Source organism: Balearica regulorum, chromosome Z (genome assembly GCF_011004875.1).
Source record: "Balearica regulorum gibbericeps isolate bBalReg1 chromosome Z, bBalReg1.pri, whole genome shotgun sequence".
Taxonomy (NCBI): domain Eukaryota; kingdom Metazoa; phylum Chordata; class Aves; order Gruiformes; family Gruidae; genus Balearica; species Balearica regulorum.
The window spans coordinates 58,345,258-58,364,377 of NC_046220.1; the positions used below are offsets into that span (position 1 = coordinate 58,345,258).

The 19,120-nt window shown below is 39.7% G+C and overlaps 2 protein-coding genes across 3 annotated transcripts in view; one reads left to right on the plus strand and one right to left on the minus strand.

Annotated features, from left to right (window-relative positions):
- The window catches only part of MRPS27 (mitochondrial ribosomal protein S27), a 50,251-nt gene extending 48,873 nt beyond the window's left edge, over positions 1-1,378 (minus strand). Inside the window, exon 1 of one of the 2 annotated variants that reach the window (XM_075740567.1) lies at positions 1,246-1,378. In XM_075740567.1, coding sequence (XP_075596682.1) covers positions 1,246-1,313 — 68 coding nt within the window. In that variant the 5' untranslated portion in view covers positions 1,314-1,378. The remainder of the gene's footprint in view (positions 1-1,245) is intronic. The other variant, XM_075740566.1, reaches the window with a different exon arrangement.
- PTCD2 (pentatricopeptide repeat domain 2) lies at positions 1,377-18,738 on the plus strand. Its single transcript, XM_075740568.1, has 10 exons — positions 1,377-1,505; positions 4,271-4,363; positions 6,683-6,812; positions 7,609-7,726; positions 9,166-9,244; positions 10,441-10,532; positions 13,876-13,989; positions 15,522-15,596; positions 16,374-16,487; positions 18,398-18,738. Exons 1-10 carry the CDS (start codon positions 1,400-1,402, stop codon positions 18,620-18,622), a joined length of 1,146 nt encoding a protein of 381 aa, XP_075596683.1. The 5' UTR covers positions 1,377-1,399; the 3' UTR covers positions 18,623-18,738.
- The last annotated feature ends 382 nt before the right edge of the window (positions 18,739-19,120 follow it).

Below are 19,120 nucleotides of genomic sequence, written 5' to 3' on the forward strand. Positions count from 1 at the left end.
GCTTTGGTTAGTGGGGTTTCTTTTAAAGCTATTTTTCATTATGTAGATAAAAGAGGCACACAAAAGATCTGGGGGGTTTGTTGGGTTTTTTTGGGATAAACTTCTATATATTCATTGACAACTAAGGATGCCACTAGCAAGCACGAGGGTTTAAAGAACTATTTTCTATAGCACAAACAACTGTCTGTATGACAGTGTTTTGCTCAGATAAGCTGGAGGTCAGGCTTGAGCTCTTCACGACAGCTGACTGCTGAGCAGCTCCAGCACCAGAGGAACGGGTATCATGCTTGAGACAAGGGCATCTAGCTACCAGGAAGCATCACATTTCTGCTTGGGGAAGCTAAAAAGGTACTATGAAGTTACCCATCATCACCACACTGTAAGCAAACACTACTGAGTTCAGTTCTTACCAAAGCTCAAGATTGGAAACGTGGCTTATCAAAAACATCAGTCTTGGTTGTGTTTCTGTTACCTGAGTTATTAGATTTTGCTGAACACTTACTGCCACAGGTTTGGCGGCCTCCATACAACTCCATGTGGCCTCCCATGACCCAAAACGGCAGGTCCTAAGATTCACAGAAGGGTAGGGGTTGGAAGGGACCTCTGGAGACCATCTAGTCCAACCCCCCTGCTAAAGCAGGATCACCTATAGCAGGTTTCACAGCATCACGTCCAGGCGGATTTTGAATATCTCCAGAGAAGGAGACTCCACAACCTCTCTGGGCAGCCTGTTCCAGTGCTCGGTCACCCTCACAGTAAGGAAGTTTTCCCTCATATTCAGATGGGACTTCCTGTGTTCCAGTTTGTGCCCGCTGCCCCTTGTCCTGTCACTAGACACCATTAAGAAAAGTCTAGCCCCTTCCTCTAGACATTCACCTTGTAGATATTTATAAACATTCATAAGATTTCAAGCTATGAAATCGGCAAGGTAGAATGTCTATAAAAAACAAGTTAATACTACTCTCCCGTACTGCCTGCTAGCGATACGCCGTTCTCTGAGCTGTCCCCAATTTTACACACAGCACTATAAAGGTGAAGGGAAAGTCCCCGCGCAGCACCCCGTCCCTGCTCACGCTCCCCACGGCGGCAGCCATCGCAGCCGGCGGCAACCACGCCGACGCCACGGCCCGGCCCGTCAGGGCCTGTCGCCCGCGGCGCGGCCCGGCCCGCGCCGTCCCTCAGCGCGCCCCCGTCGTCTCGCCCTGCCGCCGTAGCGAGGCCCGCTGCCGCCTGCCAACGGACCACCGACCTGCCGCAGCGCCGAGGGCCCTCCCGCTCCAGAACACGCCTCGCCTGAGCACGGGGGTGGCCATGGCGCCAAGGGAGGAAGCGAGCGGCGGCGAGGGACAGGCTTGCTAGCGCTCCGCCCTCAGCCGCTGCCGGTAGGCCCGGGCGCAAGATGGCGGTGGTGTTTGCTGGCGGCTCCCAGCGGGTGGTGCGGGAGGCGGTGCGGCGCTCGGCGGTTCGTTCGCCAGCCTCGGGCTGCTGGGGCTGCGCGCCTGGAGGTACCGTGGGCTGCGCGGCGGGGCCGAGCGGCGGGATGCCCTAGCCGGGGCCCTAGGCTGCTCACCGGCCGGGGGGGGGGGGGGGGGGGGGGGCGGTGACGAGAGTACTACAACTCCCAGCAGGCCCGGCGACCGCCGCCAGCCTTCTGCCTGACGGGAGTTGTAGTTCTTGCGGGGATGCCCCCCTCGGTGCGGGTTATAGGAAGGGAGCGCCGAGGGGCTCCCGGTGGGCTTCAAAGCAGGCCCGTTTGTGCAGCGGCGTGCAGGCCGAGGTGGTGCGGCAGAGTTGTCCCGTGGGGAGGGTTGTCAGCAGCGTTACTCTGCGGCTGCTGGCTGGGTACAAGCCTCTTAAAAAAAATCCCCAAAACAAAGCATGCAGCTTCATAAATGTGTATTTATTCCGGGAGGACAGCAACATTATCCAGACCCTGGGCTGCACCTGCTGGTTGTCACCACCACCGCACCCGGGTTTCAGAGGCTCTTCGAAGGCTCTCCCCTTGCTCAGAGAACAAAACAGGGGCACTCGGAAAGGAGGTGTATGGCAGAGGGCTCCCCAGTGTAGGCCCTGTCTGGGCTCCCAGCCTGCTGCGCCAACCTCGGTGGAGGTTTCACTCAGTTTACGGCTGTTAGAGCCCTCAAGACATGAAGATCCCCTCACGTGGTGGTCTGCCCACTGCTTTTCACTGGCCTTCATTTTAGAGGGTTGCAACACATCTGAGATAAAGCAGATTGGTTGGTTAAGTTCTTCGTGATGGCCTGCACTGCCTGCCTATGCCAGCCATCGTATTAATCTCCCTCCTTTTTCCTCAGAGGCCCTCTTATTTGTTTTTGCACTAGTTTGTTTCTATAACACTGTAAGGTATGAATTTAAGGAAGCAGTAGAATTCAGCAAATTGAATTCAAGAACAGTAAAATTCTGCTGCTTCAAGCTCTTTGCCGACACTGCCTGTGACCCTGTGACTGCTGAGTGTCTGTTTGGTGCGGTGTGGTGTGGTGCGGTGCACCTCTCCCAACCCAAGCACCGGCATGATTCCTGCATCAGCTCTGGAGAGCCCCGGGACAGGGATGGTCTTTCAATGTTAGATGAGCTGAGAAGGTCTTTGGGAAGTAAATGGCAGGGTTATCCGGGCCAGTTTCATGCTGGGTAAAATGTATTTGTTTACTTGTTGGAACTGTTTCTGTTAAAATTAATGGTTAAAGATGCCATTTAATGATTTTTTTCTTCAGATTTTATGGCGTGCGTCATTAGCATGCTTCATTTGCATAGAAAACAAGTGTTTTTATTTGCATGGCTTATTCCATTCTGCTAGGGAAATGCAGAAAGAGAATAAGTAACCTAACTCAGGTCAATACTTGCTCTTGTCCCTTCATGATTAGAATCATTCTTTAAGAAGCCAAAAACTTAAAAGATTAGATTGTGATAACATAGGATATTACAGTGACTCTGTTAGAAAATCAGGTTGCATCTAAAAATCTACTGGAGAGCAGTAGATTTTTCTTTTTTTTTTTTTTTTGTGACAGCAAAAACCTCATAAATAGCATTTGCATGACCCTTTTGTTAAATGAGCTTACAACATGGTGCAGTTGAGGTCAGTACTCAAAGTTAATTTTGAGATTCTAGACTCAATGACTATGTTTTCTCTGATGTCTGTACTGCGTCAGTACTTCACTAGGTCTCCTGAGTGTTACTATGATCCAAATAATAAGCTTGGTGTTTTTTCCTTATGTCTTCCTACTGTGTTTGGAGCTTCCAGAGTGATGCATTCTACAATAATGGGGACAGCACATATGAGGAAAGGAAGCTCCACTAGTGAATTATGGTGAACAGAGATGACTAGACAAGTAATTATAAAAGCATGAAAGGGGAGAAAGATCTTATTCTTGTGCAGAATCGTCTTGTTCCTTGGCTAGGTGGAGAGGACTGGTGTCTCTAGTTTTTATTTTGCACATCTAATACGTAAAATCAATCATAGAATACCCTGAGTTGGAAGAGACCCTTAAGGATCATTGAGTCCAACTCTTGGCTCCACACAGGACCAGCTGAATCAGAGCATATGACCAAGAGCATTATCCAGATGCTTCTTGAACTCAGTCAAGCTTGGTGCTATGACCACTTCCCTGGGGACTCTGTTCCAGTGCCTGACCACCCTCTCAGTGAAGAACTTTTTCCTGATATCCAACCTAAACCTCCCCCGTTGCAGCTTCGTTCCATTCCCTCGGGTTCTATCACTGGTCACCAGAGGGAGGAGATCAGCATCTGCCCCTTCGCTCCCTCTCGTGAGGAAGTTGTAGGCTGCGATGAGGTCTCCCCTCAGTCTCCTCTTCTCTAGGCTGAACAAACCAAGGGACTTCAGCCTCTCTTCTTATGTCTTCCCCTCTAGACCCTTCACCATCTCTGTTGCCGTCCTTTGGACACTTTCCAATAGTTTTATGTCCTTTTTGTACTGTGGCACCCAAAACTGCATGCGGTACTCGAGGTGAGGCCACACCAGTGGCAGTGTAGAGTAGGACAATCACTTCCCTAGACTGGCTAGCAATGCATCTTCATCTTTGTACACATTATCTGGAAAGCTGTGACATAGTGCTTGGGTTCTTTTGTCAGTGATGTGAGCAACTGCAATTTTTGCATTCTTTTAGTGTCATGCTGCCGGTGGTCTGGCATCACACAATAATTAACAACAGTAATTCATAAATGCAAAGTTCAGTAGTATTAAAACAGACAGTGTGACGTAAAACTCATCCTTCCTCTTTTTTTCTTATGGTAGGGAAGCGGTATCTGCTAACAGAAGATGATATAAAGTTACAAGAATTTCAGCAAATGAAAGTGGCAATTAGAAATGAAGTTCATGGCAATAAAGGTATTAGTATTTATTTCATAATCACTATTCTAAATTTTAGCATGAGTCCCAGGAAACAAGGGGTTCAAAGTCATTATAATGTGACACCAATTGACCTCATTTAAAACTACAACTTATGTCTTCCTCTTGCAAAATTTTTGTAGCTAAAATTATTAGAAGATCTGAGGCTTTGTAGAATGAAACAATTTTAGTTATGCTGTGTTGGAAAATGTGGAGAAGCTTTCAAGTATGCAAGATGCTTACATAATACCTGAAATGTTTGTGTCCTTGTTTCTCCAACTTTGTCAGATAGTCTAATAGAAAATACTGTTCCAGTCTGCAACTCTTGCTTCAAATATATAATCAGCAGAGAAAGTTAGTGTAAAGCCCAATAACTACTTAACTATCCAGAGAAGGCCTATTCCAGTAATTGTCTTTTAATCCGCTCTGTAAATTTAGTTAGCTTATTCTTTTAGATTTTTTTCCCTTTTACCTAATGTAAGTTCTCAGTTGCACACCCAATTCCAGATGGTGTTGCATACTCAGAATATGAAGAAAAAGTCAGGTTTTCCAAACTAATGAAGGAGCAAGATCGGTGGATTTTTTCGGATGGAGATTTTGTCATGCTGTTTAAAGTGTATACAAATTACTTTCTTTAAGGAATATAAGTATAAACATAAATCTGCCCTTAATATTTAAGAAAAGTTATGTAAAACTTCATTTCCTGCACATGTTTAATCATGTGCAGGTGTTCTAGTGATACAAATTGACAATTGTTCCAAAGGATGTAGTTAATTTTAATTTTTTTTGTGTGGCAAGAAAGAAACAAATAATCCAATTTAGTTTTATATAAACCAGTCTTCTGGGACAGAGGGAGGTAAAGTCAATATGATGGTTTTTCTATATTAAGTAAAAGTAGAATTTAAATCACGCAGTGGCAAGTCATAATGTTATTGTATTTTGCTGTGATTACGACATACTCACATTGGGGATTATTCATCCTGTATTTGAGATACATTGAATTTATTGCTATGGATCAACCACTCTTGCTAAAACAGGTTTGTAGAAGCTAAGTATTTGGCTTTACAGATCACAGTTGACCTTTTTGTTTTGTACAAATAGCCTCTCAGAACTGATGAAAACAATGTGCTAAGCACCTATTTGTGTGCATGTGTGCGTGGTTTCTGTACTCAGTGTTTAGTCTAATACTTGAAAGATGAAAAGATGTAATTAGAGCTAGTAATAAACTTGGTTTAGAAATGAAAAAAGCAGTAATAACTATTCTGTTACACAGAATATTTAATAGCTATTATTTATTATAGTTATAATGGAAGTATTAACTATAATAGTCAAACTATTAACTGCAGCAATTAATGTGTTCTTTACAAATACAGTTTGGATCCCAAGTATTTTAAATTTCTGCACACCTTTGAACACATAACCATTATATCTGCATACTTTTATATATATAAGGTCTTCTGATTTCACAGGATTCAGCTCTGGATCTCAGACTTGAGTAAGGACTTGTATTTGCAGGTAGCAACACATATGCATCCAGTCATTGAACGTGTTATTTTCTGGGGTGCTCACTTTGCACCTCTTGCATAGGTTACTAGCTTGGAAATACCAGTGACCCAGCAAGTGCTACAAAAAAGTTCACTTACTTGCCCAAGATGGGGGGCAGCACCATTAGAGGAGGGGGGCTGCCAGGGGGTGCATGTGATTTTAATCTTGTGTATGTCTGAATCAGAGCCTTGAGATTACCAAGTGACAGACTCCTCTTTTGTGCTTGCTTTGTCATAGGAAAATGTGCTGGATAGAGAAACCTCTTTTTTTGGGAGGAAGGGAAGCAACTCTAAGTTTATGGCTATGTATAGAAATACATGGATTATGTAAGAGACTCTTTGTGTCTGCATCAATTGTGAAAGAATTTAAATCTTCCGTATGAACAATGTTGAGCAGAAGTTCGTATGCTCATTTGAATGCTGAGTGGGATTGTTTTTGTTTGCTTGCTTGCTTTTTAAAAAAGGAACATGAAGCAGAAAATGTCACTTACAAAACTTCCTTTCTCTTTAACATTTTTGTATACATTACCTGATACATTCCATAACATACACAATAAAATTAAGCTCACAGTAAGCATCATCTCGGTTTGCCAAGTCTGAACAGGACTTCTTAGGGAAACCTAGGCATGTTTGTCTGTGAGAAGTTTTATGCATTTTTCTTGGTGAAAAAACCAAGCTTTCTGCTTCATTGAATCTCCATGTTTCAGATACCAAGTATGCAACAGAGGTAACGGAATTATCTATAGACTGCTGCTACAATGTGTTTTATTTTCAGATCCGTATTTTGAAAGTATTAAAGAAAAATTAAAGAAAAATGGAATGATTCTCAAAAATGAATTAAAAAATTTACTGCACTTATGTCAGACTTCATCTGATGTGGAACTAGCAAGAAAAGTTATTTACAGGTATTTTTAACAATCAGGTAATACACTTTTCTGTCTTTATTTTTTTGCTTTGATTAGAACATATCAGGTTACATCTGCAGTTGAGGGCCTGCTGTAATTCAGTGGCTATATGCATAGTTAATCCCTTAAACTGAGGCTGTATTTTCATTTACTTTGGATCTTGCAACCCTACAGAGACTCTCAGATCAAAGTATAGTCAAGATACAGGAGCAAAGCCTTGTCCTGCTGTATGCAGAATGAATGGTGAGCCACGTAGAAATGTCATCACTCAGCTGAGAGGTAGTGGTATGTTCAGTGGCATTTTCCAGCCAGGACATGCCTGGTTATAAACTGATCTGGACCCAGCAGTGGCAGGTCAGGAGGTTTTGTGAATGAAAGCCTTCCCACAAATTACAGCGTGGGAGCTATAAATATATTTTTATTTATTTATGAGGTATTTTAGCAGGTAGTGCTGCTAAAATAGACTGCTGCAACTTGCTGTGGATTGCTGTGCGAATAGAAGGTAAAGTAGCTGAGAGTTTTCATTGCAGAGACCCATTCTATTACCAATGCAATGCAGGTTCCTTTACTGGAAATAGAACAGATTACATATTGTTAGTTAATTTATTATTAGTTTAATCAAAACAACATTTTTTGTATAAAATTAATCTCCTGTTATCTAAATGTCATTGGCTGGTGCAGATAGAGAAGTGTACTTCTGTCATTGCACATACAGATCTTGCTGTCTATTTAAAGCTGTTTTACCTTGACAAATTCCATGCTCTGTGTGATTAACTTTTTTTACTCTTTCCAATAGGTACCATGAGCAGAATGGAATCACAGCCTTACATAATTTTAAATTTGGGCCCCTCTTTATGAGGCTATGTTATGAGCTGGACCTTGAAAGACCTGCAGTAGAACTTATCAAAGATCAGGTAATTCCCTATATATTTTGAAAATATATTTGTTACTATTAGTAGTAATTAGTATTATGAGTAATTGGTATGCTTATGCCTTGCATGAGCTCACAGACTTGAAGTATATGTGTTGCAGTAGCAAGGATGTCTATGACTAATGTAAGGATGCAGATTACATAGTTTTTATTTTAAAAATAGCAAAACAGTAATTAAAATTAAATGCTAGTTTGACTGATAACTTTATTATTGTACTTCTCTATAATTGCATCATTTGAATAAAAAGTATTGATGAAAAAATAGTTCCTGAAATGAATGGAGCAGATGCATGTTTTCCTGCATCCTCCATTGCATTAGATAATCCTTGGAAATGAACACTTCTGAGTTTTTATGTGGTAGTCTTCTGAAATCCCTTGGGTTATTTGCATCAACAGATTTATCATGTTACTCTGTTCTTCAAACTCCTTCTGAACCCTGTAGAGGTGGTATGATATTCATCAGCTCAACAACTTGGCCATTTTAGTGCTGGAGTAACTTAATGACTGGTTTTTGAACATCTGTTAAATGCTGTGTGTGCTGCTGTGAGAATATATTAATCATTCCCAGTGTATAATAAATTAAAAAATTCTGTGCAATAATGTCTTCAAAAATCTCAGTGGCCAATGGAAAGTCATCTGTATGATGTTAATTCATTAAGGCATGAGATATGCCTAGCCAGAAATGGGAGAAATCGTGCTTGGGCTGCTATTCTTAAATTAGGCATGTGTAAGAGAGTATGTGTGGGTTTTGTTTTGTTTTGGGTTGGTTTTTTGATTGAGATCTATGTCATTAAAACAGGTCCTGTAGTACTTGCAGGACTTGGTAATTGATGGATAGTAAAGTAGAGTACCACTTCTTCAGACTCTGGTGCAGAAATTTACACTTAATACCTCTGGCATTTTATTTGGCTATTCGCAACACACAGTGTGATTGAAGTGGAATGTAAAATACATTTGCTCTTTCTTCTACTCTGCTTGCCATCGCTCAATCCCTTGCGCTGATCTGTTCATCATTTGATATTGTGATTAGCAAAAAATTCTTTCAGTTTTGTGGTGGTGGTACTTCATCCCAAAGGTATTGTTAATGAAGTGCAAGCTGTATTTCTGCTGAGATTTTGGAGTTGCCAGTAGTCAGTGCCTTCTACTTGCGTTAACTTAGAGGTCACAGTCTGTCATTAAAAAAAATTAAAAAATGATAGTGCGAATCTCTGGGAAATTTCTGTTTAATTTTAGTGAGCTTTTGACCGTACTGAGTCACTAGTATTTTATAGGTTACTTGACAGAGGGACAGTCCGGGAACCCAGAGAGTTAAATGCTGAACTTGGGAAGATGGGGCTTATTCCAGTAGAAAAACCTGCTAAATGCTGTGCACAGTAAGAATGCTCACTGTCCTAACTTTCTCTACGCTTGCTCTGTTTGTAGAATTTGCGTGGTTTTTTCTCAGAGAGTACATCATTCCATATTTTGATGACTATGTTGTTTAAAAAGGGCCATTTTGAAAGTAAGTACTGTGTTTGCTAAGGCAAATGCATTTTGAGGAGGATGCTTTTCACTGTAAGTGTGTGTATAAATGTATATATTTTTAATGAGTATTGCTGATTGGTTTATGGTTTTAGAAGGCCAAACATCATGAAATCAGTGTAGATGTGAATGAGCTGCACTGTAGCGTGTAATAAAAATGGAAGGCTGTATTTGTTTCATACTTCAAATAGTATTCTTACCATTCTCAGTTTCACAGAATTGTGATTATCCACTGGGGCTTGTTTCCTAAACTCAGTTCTCTGAAGGCTTAACTTCTCTTTGGTTTGTAATTTCCCGTAGGTTTTTGTTTTCTCTATTGAAAGTTTGGTTTATGTCATTTTTGAAACAGTAAGTTCTTCAACAGTTTTTTGGCAGTCTTGCATTTGTGTCAGAGCAGGGAAGAGTACCCTTTTTCTTTTGATAACAAAACCAGGCTGTAGTCTTCTCCTGTTTTGTCTTACTAGTGTACCCACACAGGCTGGCTACTGCAATATTTAAGTCAAGCGCTTCAAATCAGTTTGGCTCTTTGTGAGGATAAGGGGGAATCATCTGACCTGACTGAAAAGACTTTCCATGAGAAAATCTTAAATTATGGAGCAAGCTTTTCAAGAAAATCCCTTGATTTGGAATTTGTTGAACACACAGCACTTGGTCTCTTGACGTATGGCAAATCTAAGTCCCACAGTTGTCCTACAAGTTGAGACTGATCCACTGTAAAAATAATTAGATCAGAGCCTGATTGCAGTGTTGTGGTGTAGTGGAGCATGTGTGTTATTGAGGAGGTTGTTATATAGTTTGCCTAAAATGGTGGAAGCTCTGATTGTGTCTTTAAAAGGCTTGCTTTCTGAGTAGTTTGGAAGAATGAGAGTGGCTTTGTCAAGTATCTAGAGTTTAGTTTTAGGTTGGAAATTGAGATTATTTGGAAAATAACAGAAGGCCAGATGCTAGTGTATATTGAAAACCTCCTTGCTGGGAAGAAATATTTACATCCAACTGATCCTAAATTAAACTTTTTGAAATGTATTTTTTTTTAAAAAAATAACAGATTTCAGTTTACATTCTTATTTTGAAATAGACTTACTGAGCTACTACCACATTGATTTTTGGTTTTTTCTCAGTTACTAATTGTACAGCCTTAAATTTATGATGTGATTAACACCAATATATTTTTGACAGGTGCTTTGGAAGTTCTGGAAGAAATGAAAAAACAAGGTATACCTTTCAACAAAGAAACCTATCTACTCGCGTTTGCAATATGCTACAAGCTGGTAAGTATTTTCAATGTACATGATGAAAAAGTATTTGAAATGCCTTCTGTATGTCTCCCTTTTTTTTTTAATTTTAAAATTTCCGTATGTTTCCAGTCATGATTTTTTATCTAGTGCAAATATTTTAGACATATTTAAGTCCTAAATTGCTTCATTGTGCATAATATCTTGCACATATATAGATTCCCATACAAACTAATGTCACAAAGCAAATCTCTAAAAAATTACGTGGACATAAGCGCTAAGGAACAAATTTGATACAGCCTTTGATTATCTGATAGTATTCTTTCTCTGGGATCTGTGCATCTCTTCAGACTATATTTTGTGCTTGAGCTTCAATGCTGGTTTTATAGTCTGGCTTCCTTAAGCAACAAGGCATATATATGGAATGTTCTGTTTGTCAGACATCTCCCATGCCTTTCTCCCCTCCCCCTCCAAGTAACCTCGAACCATTTCTGTAATTGCACCCAAATTTGACAAGGATTAGAGTTCTCAAAAGTAATCTGTTCTTACATGCCTGATGAAAATGGGCAGCTGAGTGGAGAAAAGAAACCCAGATGAATGCCTTCAGTGAGAGACAGGCTGCCCCTTGAGCTTAACAGTATTTGTAGCTCAGAAGAAGAGCATGAACGCAGTAAGAAACAAGGCTACATAGGTTCTGTGATTGTTTCCTTAGAACTGTTTTACTTTTGTAGCAAAGTGATATCCCCAAACTTTTTTATTTTGATCTTCCTCTCCAGATTTGAATCAGTTCTGCGATTTGAAGTATTAAAATAGGCCCTTCTCAAACTCAGTAAGAAACTCTTCTTCAATTTCACCATGTTTTCAGAAAGAAAGACACTAGCTGAGGAAAAATTATACCACTAAACTTCCTCAGGTTTCTCAGTTAACCATACAATGAAACTGAGTGCATATGTGATAAAAAGGGACTTGACCTAAAATGGTATCTGAGCAGTAATTTATGTGGTGCTTCTGAAATTCTCAGTTCTAGTGAATCAGGGCTGCCTTTACGTCATGGGAAATAGAAATAGCCATATGGCTTTGGTGTTTGGAGAGTGGGGCAGTAGACAAAGCTGAGAAAGAGCTGTGGCAGTTGTCTGCTGTTAAAAACAGCTAGAGATTGATGGTTATGGTCAGTTTAGGGATGTTACCAGTTCTACGTAGAAGGTGCTTCTTTTAGAAAGTTATGAATGTACAAAGACTCTTACACTATGCTACAACACAAGTTTGTAAGCTAGTGTTTGCTACTAGCATCCACTGAGGCAATATTTACTACTGCAACGTTGTTCTTTGGTCTATACTCTGCCAGTTTAGGTAAAGGCTTTCACAGAAACCCACACCCACTTTGTGTCTCTGAGGTATCTTTTACTTCCTCTGCTGTGGCTTCTTCCCTAGAATCTTTATATAGTTCTTTCCAAGACCTGCTGTCAGATGGCTTGGATCCATGGTATGTGCAACAGGAAGAGATTCCTGAAAGTTCTGTATTCTACTACTTCTGGCTCTGCCTGTGTTTTCAGTAGAAAATCTGGCCCATCGTTACTTGTTTAGTGAATTGATAAAAATAGAGGGGAAGTGATGCTAAACTGTCACCTGGTTGTTTTAATAGCTACAATAAATTTGAGGGGGATTCATTAAGATAAGGGAATAAGCTGTAGTAACCCTTTATGCGCTAAAGAGGATTAGATGGAGCTCTTTCAAAAGCTTGATCTGTTGATTCAGCTGTTAGTGGTAGGAGGAGAAATGAAGCTCAAAAGTGTTTGCTTGTGATGCAAGAAACTTCAGAAAAAATCTTGAGGGGAAATACCTTCAAGGTGCACTACTTAAATACTGCAAATAATGGTGCTGGTATCATTAAGAGCAGTGCTGGATTTTACCAGGCTAATACTTGGTTTCTTTTGAATAACCATGCCAGAGACCAGTTCAGAAAAATGTACAAGGCTTAAAGCTCAGACTATTGCTAGTGGATAAACAAAGGAATTAATGTTTAATTTTTGTACATAAGTGTTTCAGAGATCAACTCTAAAACACTTCTGGGATGTTTTAAATCATTGAAAGGCACTGCTGTCCTCTAAGGTAAGAAACTGTCCTCCTTTTAGTATGGGAAAAGGGCTATAGACCTTTTGATGTCAACAAAATATTTGTGTAATAATAATAAATCTTCTGGTGGTCAGAATGTTTCTAAATTTTCAAAGAACAAGTTTTAAACTACAGGGTTCTCATGCAGTTTGAAAGGTATTTTCACAAGCTGTGCAGACCATTCAGCAGTGACAAGGAAAAGCATCCCTTAGACACCCAAATGATGACTGTATCCCTTAACTCATGGCCAGGTATTACTTTGGGGTCCAGTCAGTTCTACTCACAATTTCCAGTGGGAGGAGTGTTGTTTTTGAGAGTTGGTGGTTTATGAGATAACACACAGGTAAACTCATTGCCTTTTACTGGAGACTCCTATTGAAAATAGTCCCAGCAATAATGGAAGCTTTCTGTGTTGGAAAACAGGCAAATGTCTAAGCTATCATATTGGAATATATACTTTGGAAATGTCTTGCAAGATTTAATCCATAAGAGAGGCTAAAAGTTGCTGAATGTTCAAATTTGCACATATGCAGATTTCTTTAGTTTAATGGTGCTGAGTAGTTCAATGCTTATAAAATGTTGATTTTCACTGCCTATCTAATGTAGCTTTTAGAATAAAGAAAGAACAAAAAGTCAGCTGTCTTCCTGATTTGGGAGTGATTGGAAAGTGGAAAGGAAAGTGTATGTTGGTTTTAGCATACTGCCAGGGCTGTTTTATCTCTTGTAGAAGCCAAAAGAGTTAAGGCAAGGCATAGTTGTTAAAATTATGGAAATTATTTTTACCCTCTTCTGAATTCTGTAGCTTTGTATATCATATTTTGATGTGTTTCTCAAGAAGTGCTGCACAGAATGTGCTTGGTTAGGTTCAGATGTGGATTACCTTGGTGAAAGCTGGAGAGGGACTGTTGACAAGGACATGTAGTGATAGGACAAGGTATAATGGGTTTAAACAAAAAGAGGGTAGATTCAGATTAGATAGTAGGAAGCAATTCTTCACTGTGAGGGTGGTGAGGCACTGGAACAGGTTGCTCAGAGAAGTTGGATGGAGCTTTGGGCAACCTGGTCTAGTGGAGTGTGTCCTTGCCCATGGCAGGGGAGTTGGAACTAGATGATCTTTGAGGTCCCTTCCAACCCAAACTGTTCTATGATTCTATGATCTTAAAGTACGTTGACTTCAGAATGCCTTCTGAATGTGATTGTAATTGCCTACAGTCCTTTCAGATCACAAGAATAACAAGTGCAGCTAAGGTTTGAAATTTCTATGCAGGACAAGCTGGAGTCTTGGAAAATCTCTGCAAAACTACTTGAAGAAGCACAGCTAAAAGGTGACACATTACCACTGCGAGCATTCTGCTTTGCTGTGGCAACTGCTCTGAAGCAGGTACAGTCCCTTTTGTTTTGATTTGTGCCTGAATCTCTAGAGTTTTATTGTAGTGAGATAGTCAGAGAAGGGAAGGTAACATAGAGGAAGCATAACTGATCTATGTAATAACTTCAAATACTAGAACTTTTAGGCCCCTGAAAGAGTAGGATTATACAAAATTAACACACAAAGTGAATGTGGAAATTCTGAAATCTGAACATATGCCTTGAGTCTAATGCACAGGTATTTTGTGCTAGTGACAATGCCTATAGAATATGTTGAGAATGAAAGAGTTTGGGCAGCAGGTTTGATGTAACCATGGACCCAGTACTGCAGATACTGCTATTCAGTGTTGGTTTCCTTTGAATAGAATTAAAATGATTATTTAAAATATTTGCACAGTCATGCCTTTAAAATGCTTATCTTGGGAGGCAAACACAAAGGCTATGATGTATATTGTCCTACTGCCTAGAAGATGGCCTGTCTTTCTCCACAACATATTTCTTCAGGGGGAGGTTTTCATATGCCTCATGTGCCTAAGCACTGATATGAAAAGGCTGAGGCAGTGCAGGGTGAAAGATTGAGCAAGAGAATAACAATTAGGAAATTCTAAAGTATAGTATTTCCTCTGCCATTAATTTGTGTATACAGCTTGAGAAAATTCTGAACGTTCTCTGTTTCATGTCTAAACAGAGGTCAGAGGCACTGTAAGAGGTAGCAATTTGATGTTGTTCTTGGATTTCAATGCATGAAGTAGAATTGTTAAAATTTTCTTATGCACTCTGTGGTGTTTTTTGCACTGTCTCTGAACAGAGACACTGAACAGTAGCATCATTGAAATTAATTTATTCATGTACATGATGGTATGACAGGGCTTCCTATTGGCGTTGAGGTTAAAAAGCAAAATCTCTGTCTCTGAAACAACATGAAATATCCATGATGTTTTTGCTTTATGTAAAAATCCATTAAAATGCTTGTTTTGCAAACAGAATAATGCTCCACATTACACTTTACTATTTCTTAGGCTGCATGATCTTTGACAGTACATCTTGCTGTGAGTAAGATGTTTCTTGATCCAAGTAACAGTGGTTGCTCTAGTAAATGTCAGCGTAACATTTACTGTCTATACAAATCAGTTGATGACATAGATACAGTACTGTACATACGTATGTCCGAAAGGTTAAAAGTGCTGGGCAGGATAAATACTCACATTAACATATGCTGCGCTTCATTTAAGTACTCTGACACGTGCCAAACGGAGCATGTGTGTAGATCTTGTATCTTTTAGGTGCTCTCGTGCTTTGTGTTAGTTACGTGCTTCCATTCTGTGCTGATCTAAGGCAGGGAATACTGTCTGATGTGCTCAAGAGATGTCAAGATGACATGGGAACTCCAGCATGGGGTGTTCCTTTCAAATGCTGTTTTGAGTCTGTGGGTCTTCATGAAGGGGCTGTAGATGCTGGTTTGTCATCCATTGAAAAGTTGTGAAAGGCTGTTGTTTTTCTTGAACTTTTAACCATATTTTTTTATTAATTATAATTCCTTCCTAGAATGATGTAGCGCAAGCCAAATTTTACTGTTCCCAGATAATGAAAACAGAGAACAAACTATACAATAATCTTAAAGTAAGTATACTTGCTTTGTATTAGAATCTTATAGAGAAGTATGCTATACTAGACAAAAACCTCCCTTGTGCAAAGTAACAGAAGGCAGGCTTCTTAGTAGCATAGGCGCGTATCAGTACTGTTGCTAAGCTTGTTTTTGAGCCAACAGACAATTTCTGTCAGTTGGATGAGTTGCATTCTGAATTGTTAACACCCTCCCATTTTTAAAAATCACTTCCTACCATAGATGGGAATGGAAAGTACTACATCTGTGAGTATAGACCCATGAATAATTTCTAATTATGACATTGTGACTCTTTGCTTTCTGTCTACAAGAGATTGTAAAAAACACAGCTCCAAGTAAATGCCCTCCTTAGCTATTCTCTGCCCACTTCAGGCCTCCTTCAGCCCTATGAATCTTAACCATATACAGCAATTTTTTTCTTTAATTGCATGGTCTACAACCTGAGAGAAAGTCTACTGCATGTGCCCTGTAAGTGACCTCTCTAAGCTATGGAAAAAACTCATCATATTCAAGAACAGCTAATGCAGCTCCATCAGTGGAGCTCTGCCTCCAGGCTCACCCTTCCTTTCCAAGCCCCAGCTGTGAAAAAAAGCAAACCTCTGTGGAAATCGATCATTCCCTCTCCTTTCTTCATAATTAACAGATTTTTATCAGCACTGCATCTAGAAATGTATTTAGTCCTGCTTTGCTTCTTGTCTTCCTCAAACTCTGTTTTAAAAATTTTAATTCTGATGATAAGTACTAATTGTGTGGTTTTATTTTATTTTTAATAGGTTCTTGTTCAACTCAGATCTGGTTTGCTAGAAGAAGTAATAAAGACATTAGAGGCAGCAATGGAAGTAGATACTCCTCCCTTTGTGAAAAAAATCGAGTTTTCTGAGCAGGTGGTAAGTATACAGTAATGAGAGCAGGTCTATGGTGCTTGGCTGAGCCATGATGATGGTGGTTCCACTACAGAACTTCGGGTGCCTGAGTTCACCCTACTAAAGTTGTTTGGGTTCTGATACATTCAGATGCCAAAGCAGCTGGCTGGCTCTCTGTACTGTTGGACAAAGCACTTAGTTGTCCACCTTCCTTTTTTATTGTGGATTTTGCTCTTAGAAGCTCAAATTTCATCTGAATATAGATTAAGCATTCCCTGGTGGCATTAAATAATTTAATCCCTTGCCTTCTTTGCTATTTTCATTTGATGTAAAAATGAGAATGAAGTTCTGATCACAGGGATATTGTTAGATTGGTAATATTTGCAAAGACCTGTGATGCTATACAGGGAAGTGTGATATGGGAAATGATAGCTTTTGCTAATTTACTATGTTTTACAATAAAAAATAGCTTTTGCAGTATTGATCACCAGTAAGGGTTCCTTTAGAGCACATATGTATCCCTATCAGCTTGGCAGCATTGCTGCAGCTTTTCCTGAAATGTATTGTGTACTCATTTTGAACATGTCTATGGAACAAGATATTTTAATACTGTGTTAATAATTAAATACTTAGCCTTTCACTGCTGCCTGTTAAACAAAATGACTAACTGATACATAAAATAACAAATACTAGGAGAAGGGGGAGCATACATTTCAAAATATAGCCCATGTATATTATATTAACTGCTATGTTGAAAAGAAATTATTATAAGTAGCATTTCATTTTATAAATTCATTACAATACATGTTGCATGTGTCAATGTTGTGTTTTAATTTTGTTTGGCAAATTTGTAACGGTCCCTAAGAAGACTGAGCATTAGTCCTAACCCATTCCTTCCACAAAAGGTTATTGATCAACATAAATTTTTAAGAGACTTACTTATACTTGAGCTCATACTCTGTGTATGGCATACAGAACTTCTCAGTGTTCTATAGTCTGACTTATTGATTTGTACTGTACTGTACATTAGGGTGATACATAATAATAATAATTAGAATTGTGCTGATCTGAAAAGTAGATTCCAGGAAGCAATTATGTTTCTTGCGTTTAAATAGAAAATAATTGTGTTAGTCTGTACTAGGACTGAAAATAGGACTGTACGAATTTGAGGAAGTGTCCTGGCTTTGACTGGGATAGAGTTAATTTTCTTCCTAGTAGCTGGTATAGTGCTGTGTTTTGGATTTAGGATGAGAACAATGTTGATAACACACTGATGTTTTGGTTGTTGCTAAGCAGTTGAGGATGTTTCAGCTTCTCATACTGCCTTGCTAATGAGAAGGTGGGGGTGGGGGGGCGCACAAGAAGCTGGGAGGGGACACAGCCAGGGCAGCTGACCCAAACTGACCAAAGGGATATTCCATACCATATGATGTCATATTCTTTACATAACTGGGGATTGGCTGGGAGGCAGAGCGGCTCGGAAACTAGCTGAGCATTGGCTCCAGGTCATAAGCAATTGTGCTGTGCATCACTTTTGTAGTATTATTGTAATAATAATAATAATAATAATATCTTCATTTTCTGTCCTATAGTCTTTATATCAACCCACAAGTATTACCTTTTTCTTTTTGATTCTCTTCCCCCATCCCACTGCAGGTGGGGGGAAGTGAGCAAACAGCTGTGTGGGTTTTTTAGCTGCCTGCCAGGTTAAACCACCACAGGAAATTTTAAATCTAATAAACTCTAATAGGTATCCAGTGCATTTCCACCATTGTCTGGTGATATATAATGTGTGCTGTGTAAAATCCTCTTCTTATAAGTCATTGCATTAGCCACATATCTTGCGTTGTGTACTTTTTTTTTTGAGTGATTGCTTGTCTTCAATATGGTGTTTGAATGAGAAATCTAACAGTCTGTCATTTTCTCCTCCTTAGCTGGCTACAGTCAGGGAGAAGATGGAAGAAACTCCTGACCTTTCTGCCAAATTAGGAGATATTTATAGGAAACTACAGGCTTCAGGACGGATAACTATGTGCACACTGGAAGACATGCTTTTCCAGATCCCTAGTTCAAAGAAGACCCCTGCAAAGCTTTTACATCAGAAGCAATTGGGCTATCAGGCTGCTAAACCACTTCGATCAAATCTGTTGTTGGAATAGTTCAATATTTGATGGCAAATTGAACTGCTGTTAGCATCTCTTAGAAGACAGGTTCAAATAAAATGTCTTCTCCCCTCATCCACAATGAACAATTAAGCTGTTTGTGTGAAACTGCATTTTAAATAGAGATCATATAGCTTCCACATTTCAATTTTGATGCTAAAAACAAGCCATAACAGTGGGTACTTGTGTTTTGTTCAGAAATGGAGTGATGGAATGATTTGAAGTTTCTCCTCAGGCACTTGAATCAGGAATTTCCTGTGCTGAATGTCCTGATAGAAGTGAACAAAATAGTATGCGTATCTGACCTGACTTCTGTGGTTCACGAGAAGAAAATTCAGTCTTCATCAGATGTAATGTTCTGACTGAAAGGGTAGATGCCACCCAGAGTCTAGGTAGAGTATGGAAGTGCTTTAACTGTTTATTCAAATTCTGTACATCTCAAGAGAATCAGAGGAAAGCAAGCATCTTTTGTTCTCTTTAATATTTTTTTCTTCA

Bases quoted from the DNA above. Each gene is read 5' to 3' on its own strand.
- PTCD2 (XM_075740568.1), top strand. From the start codon at position 1,400: ATGGCGGTGGTGTTTGCTGGCGGCTCCCAGCGGGTGGTGCGGGAGGCG. The intron at 4,364-6,682 runs GTATTAGTATTT...TTTTATTTTCAG, and splicing joins TGAAGTTCATGGCAATAAAG to ATCCGTATTTTGAAAGTATT. The intron at 13,990-15,521 runs GTACAGTCCCTT...ATTCCTTCCTAG, and splicing joins TGGCAACTGCTCTGAAGCAG to AATGATGTAGCGCAAGCCAA.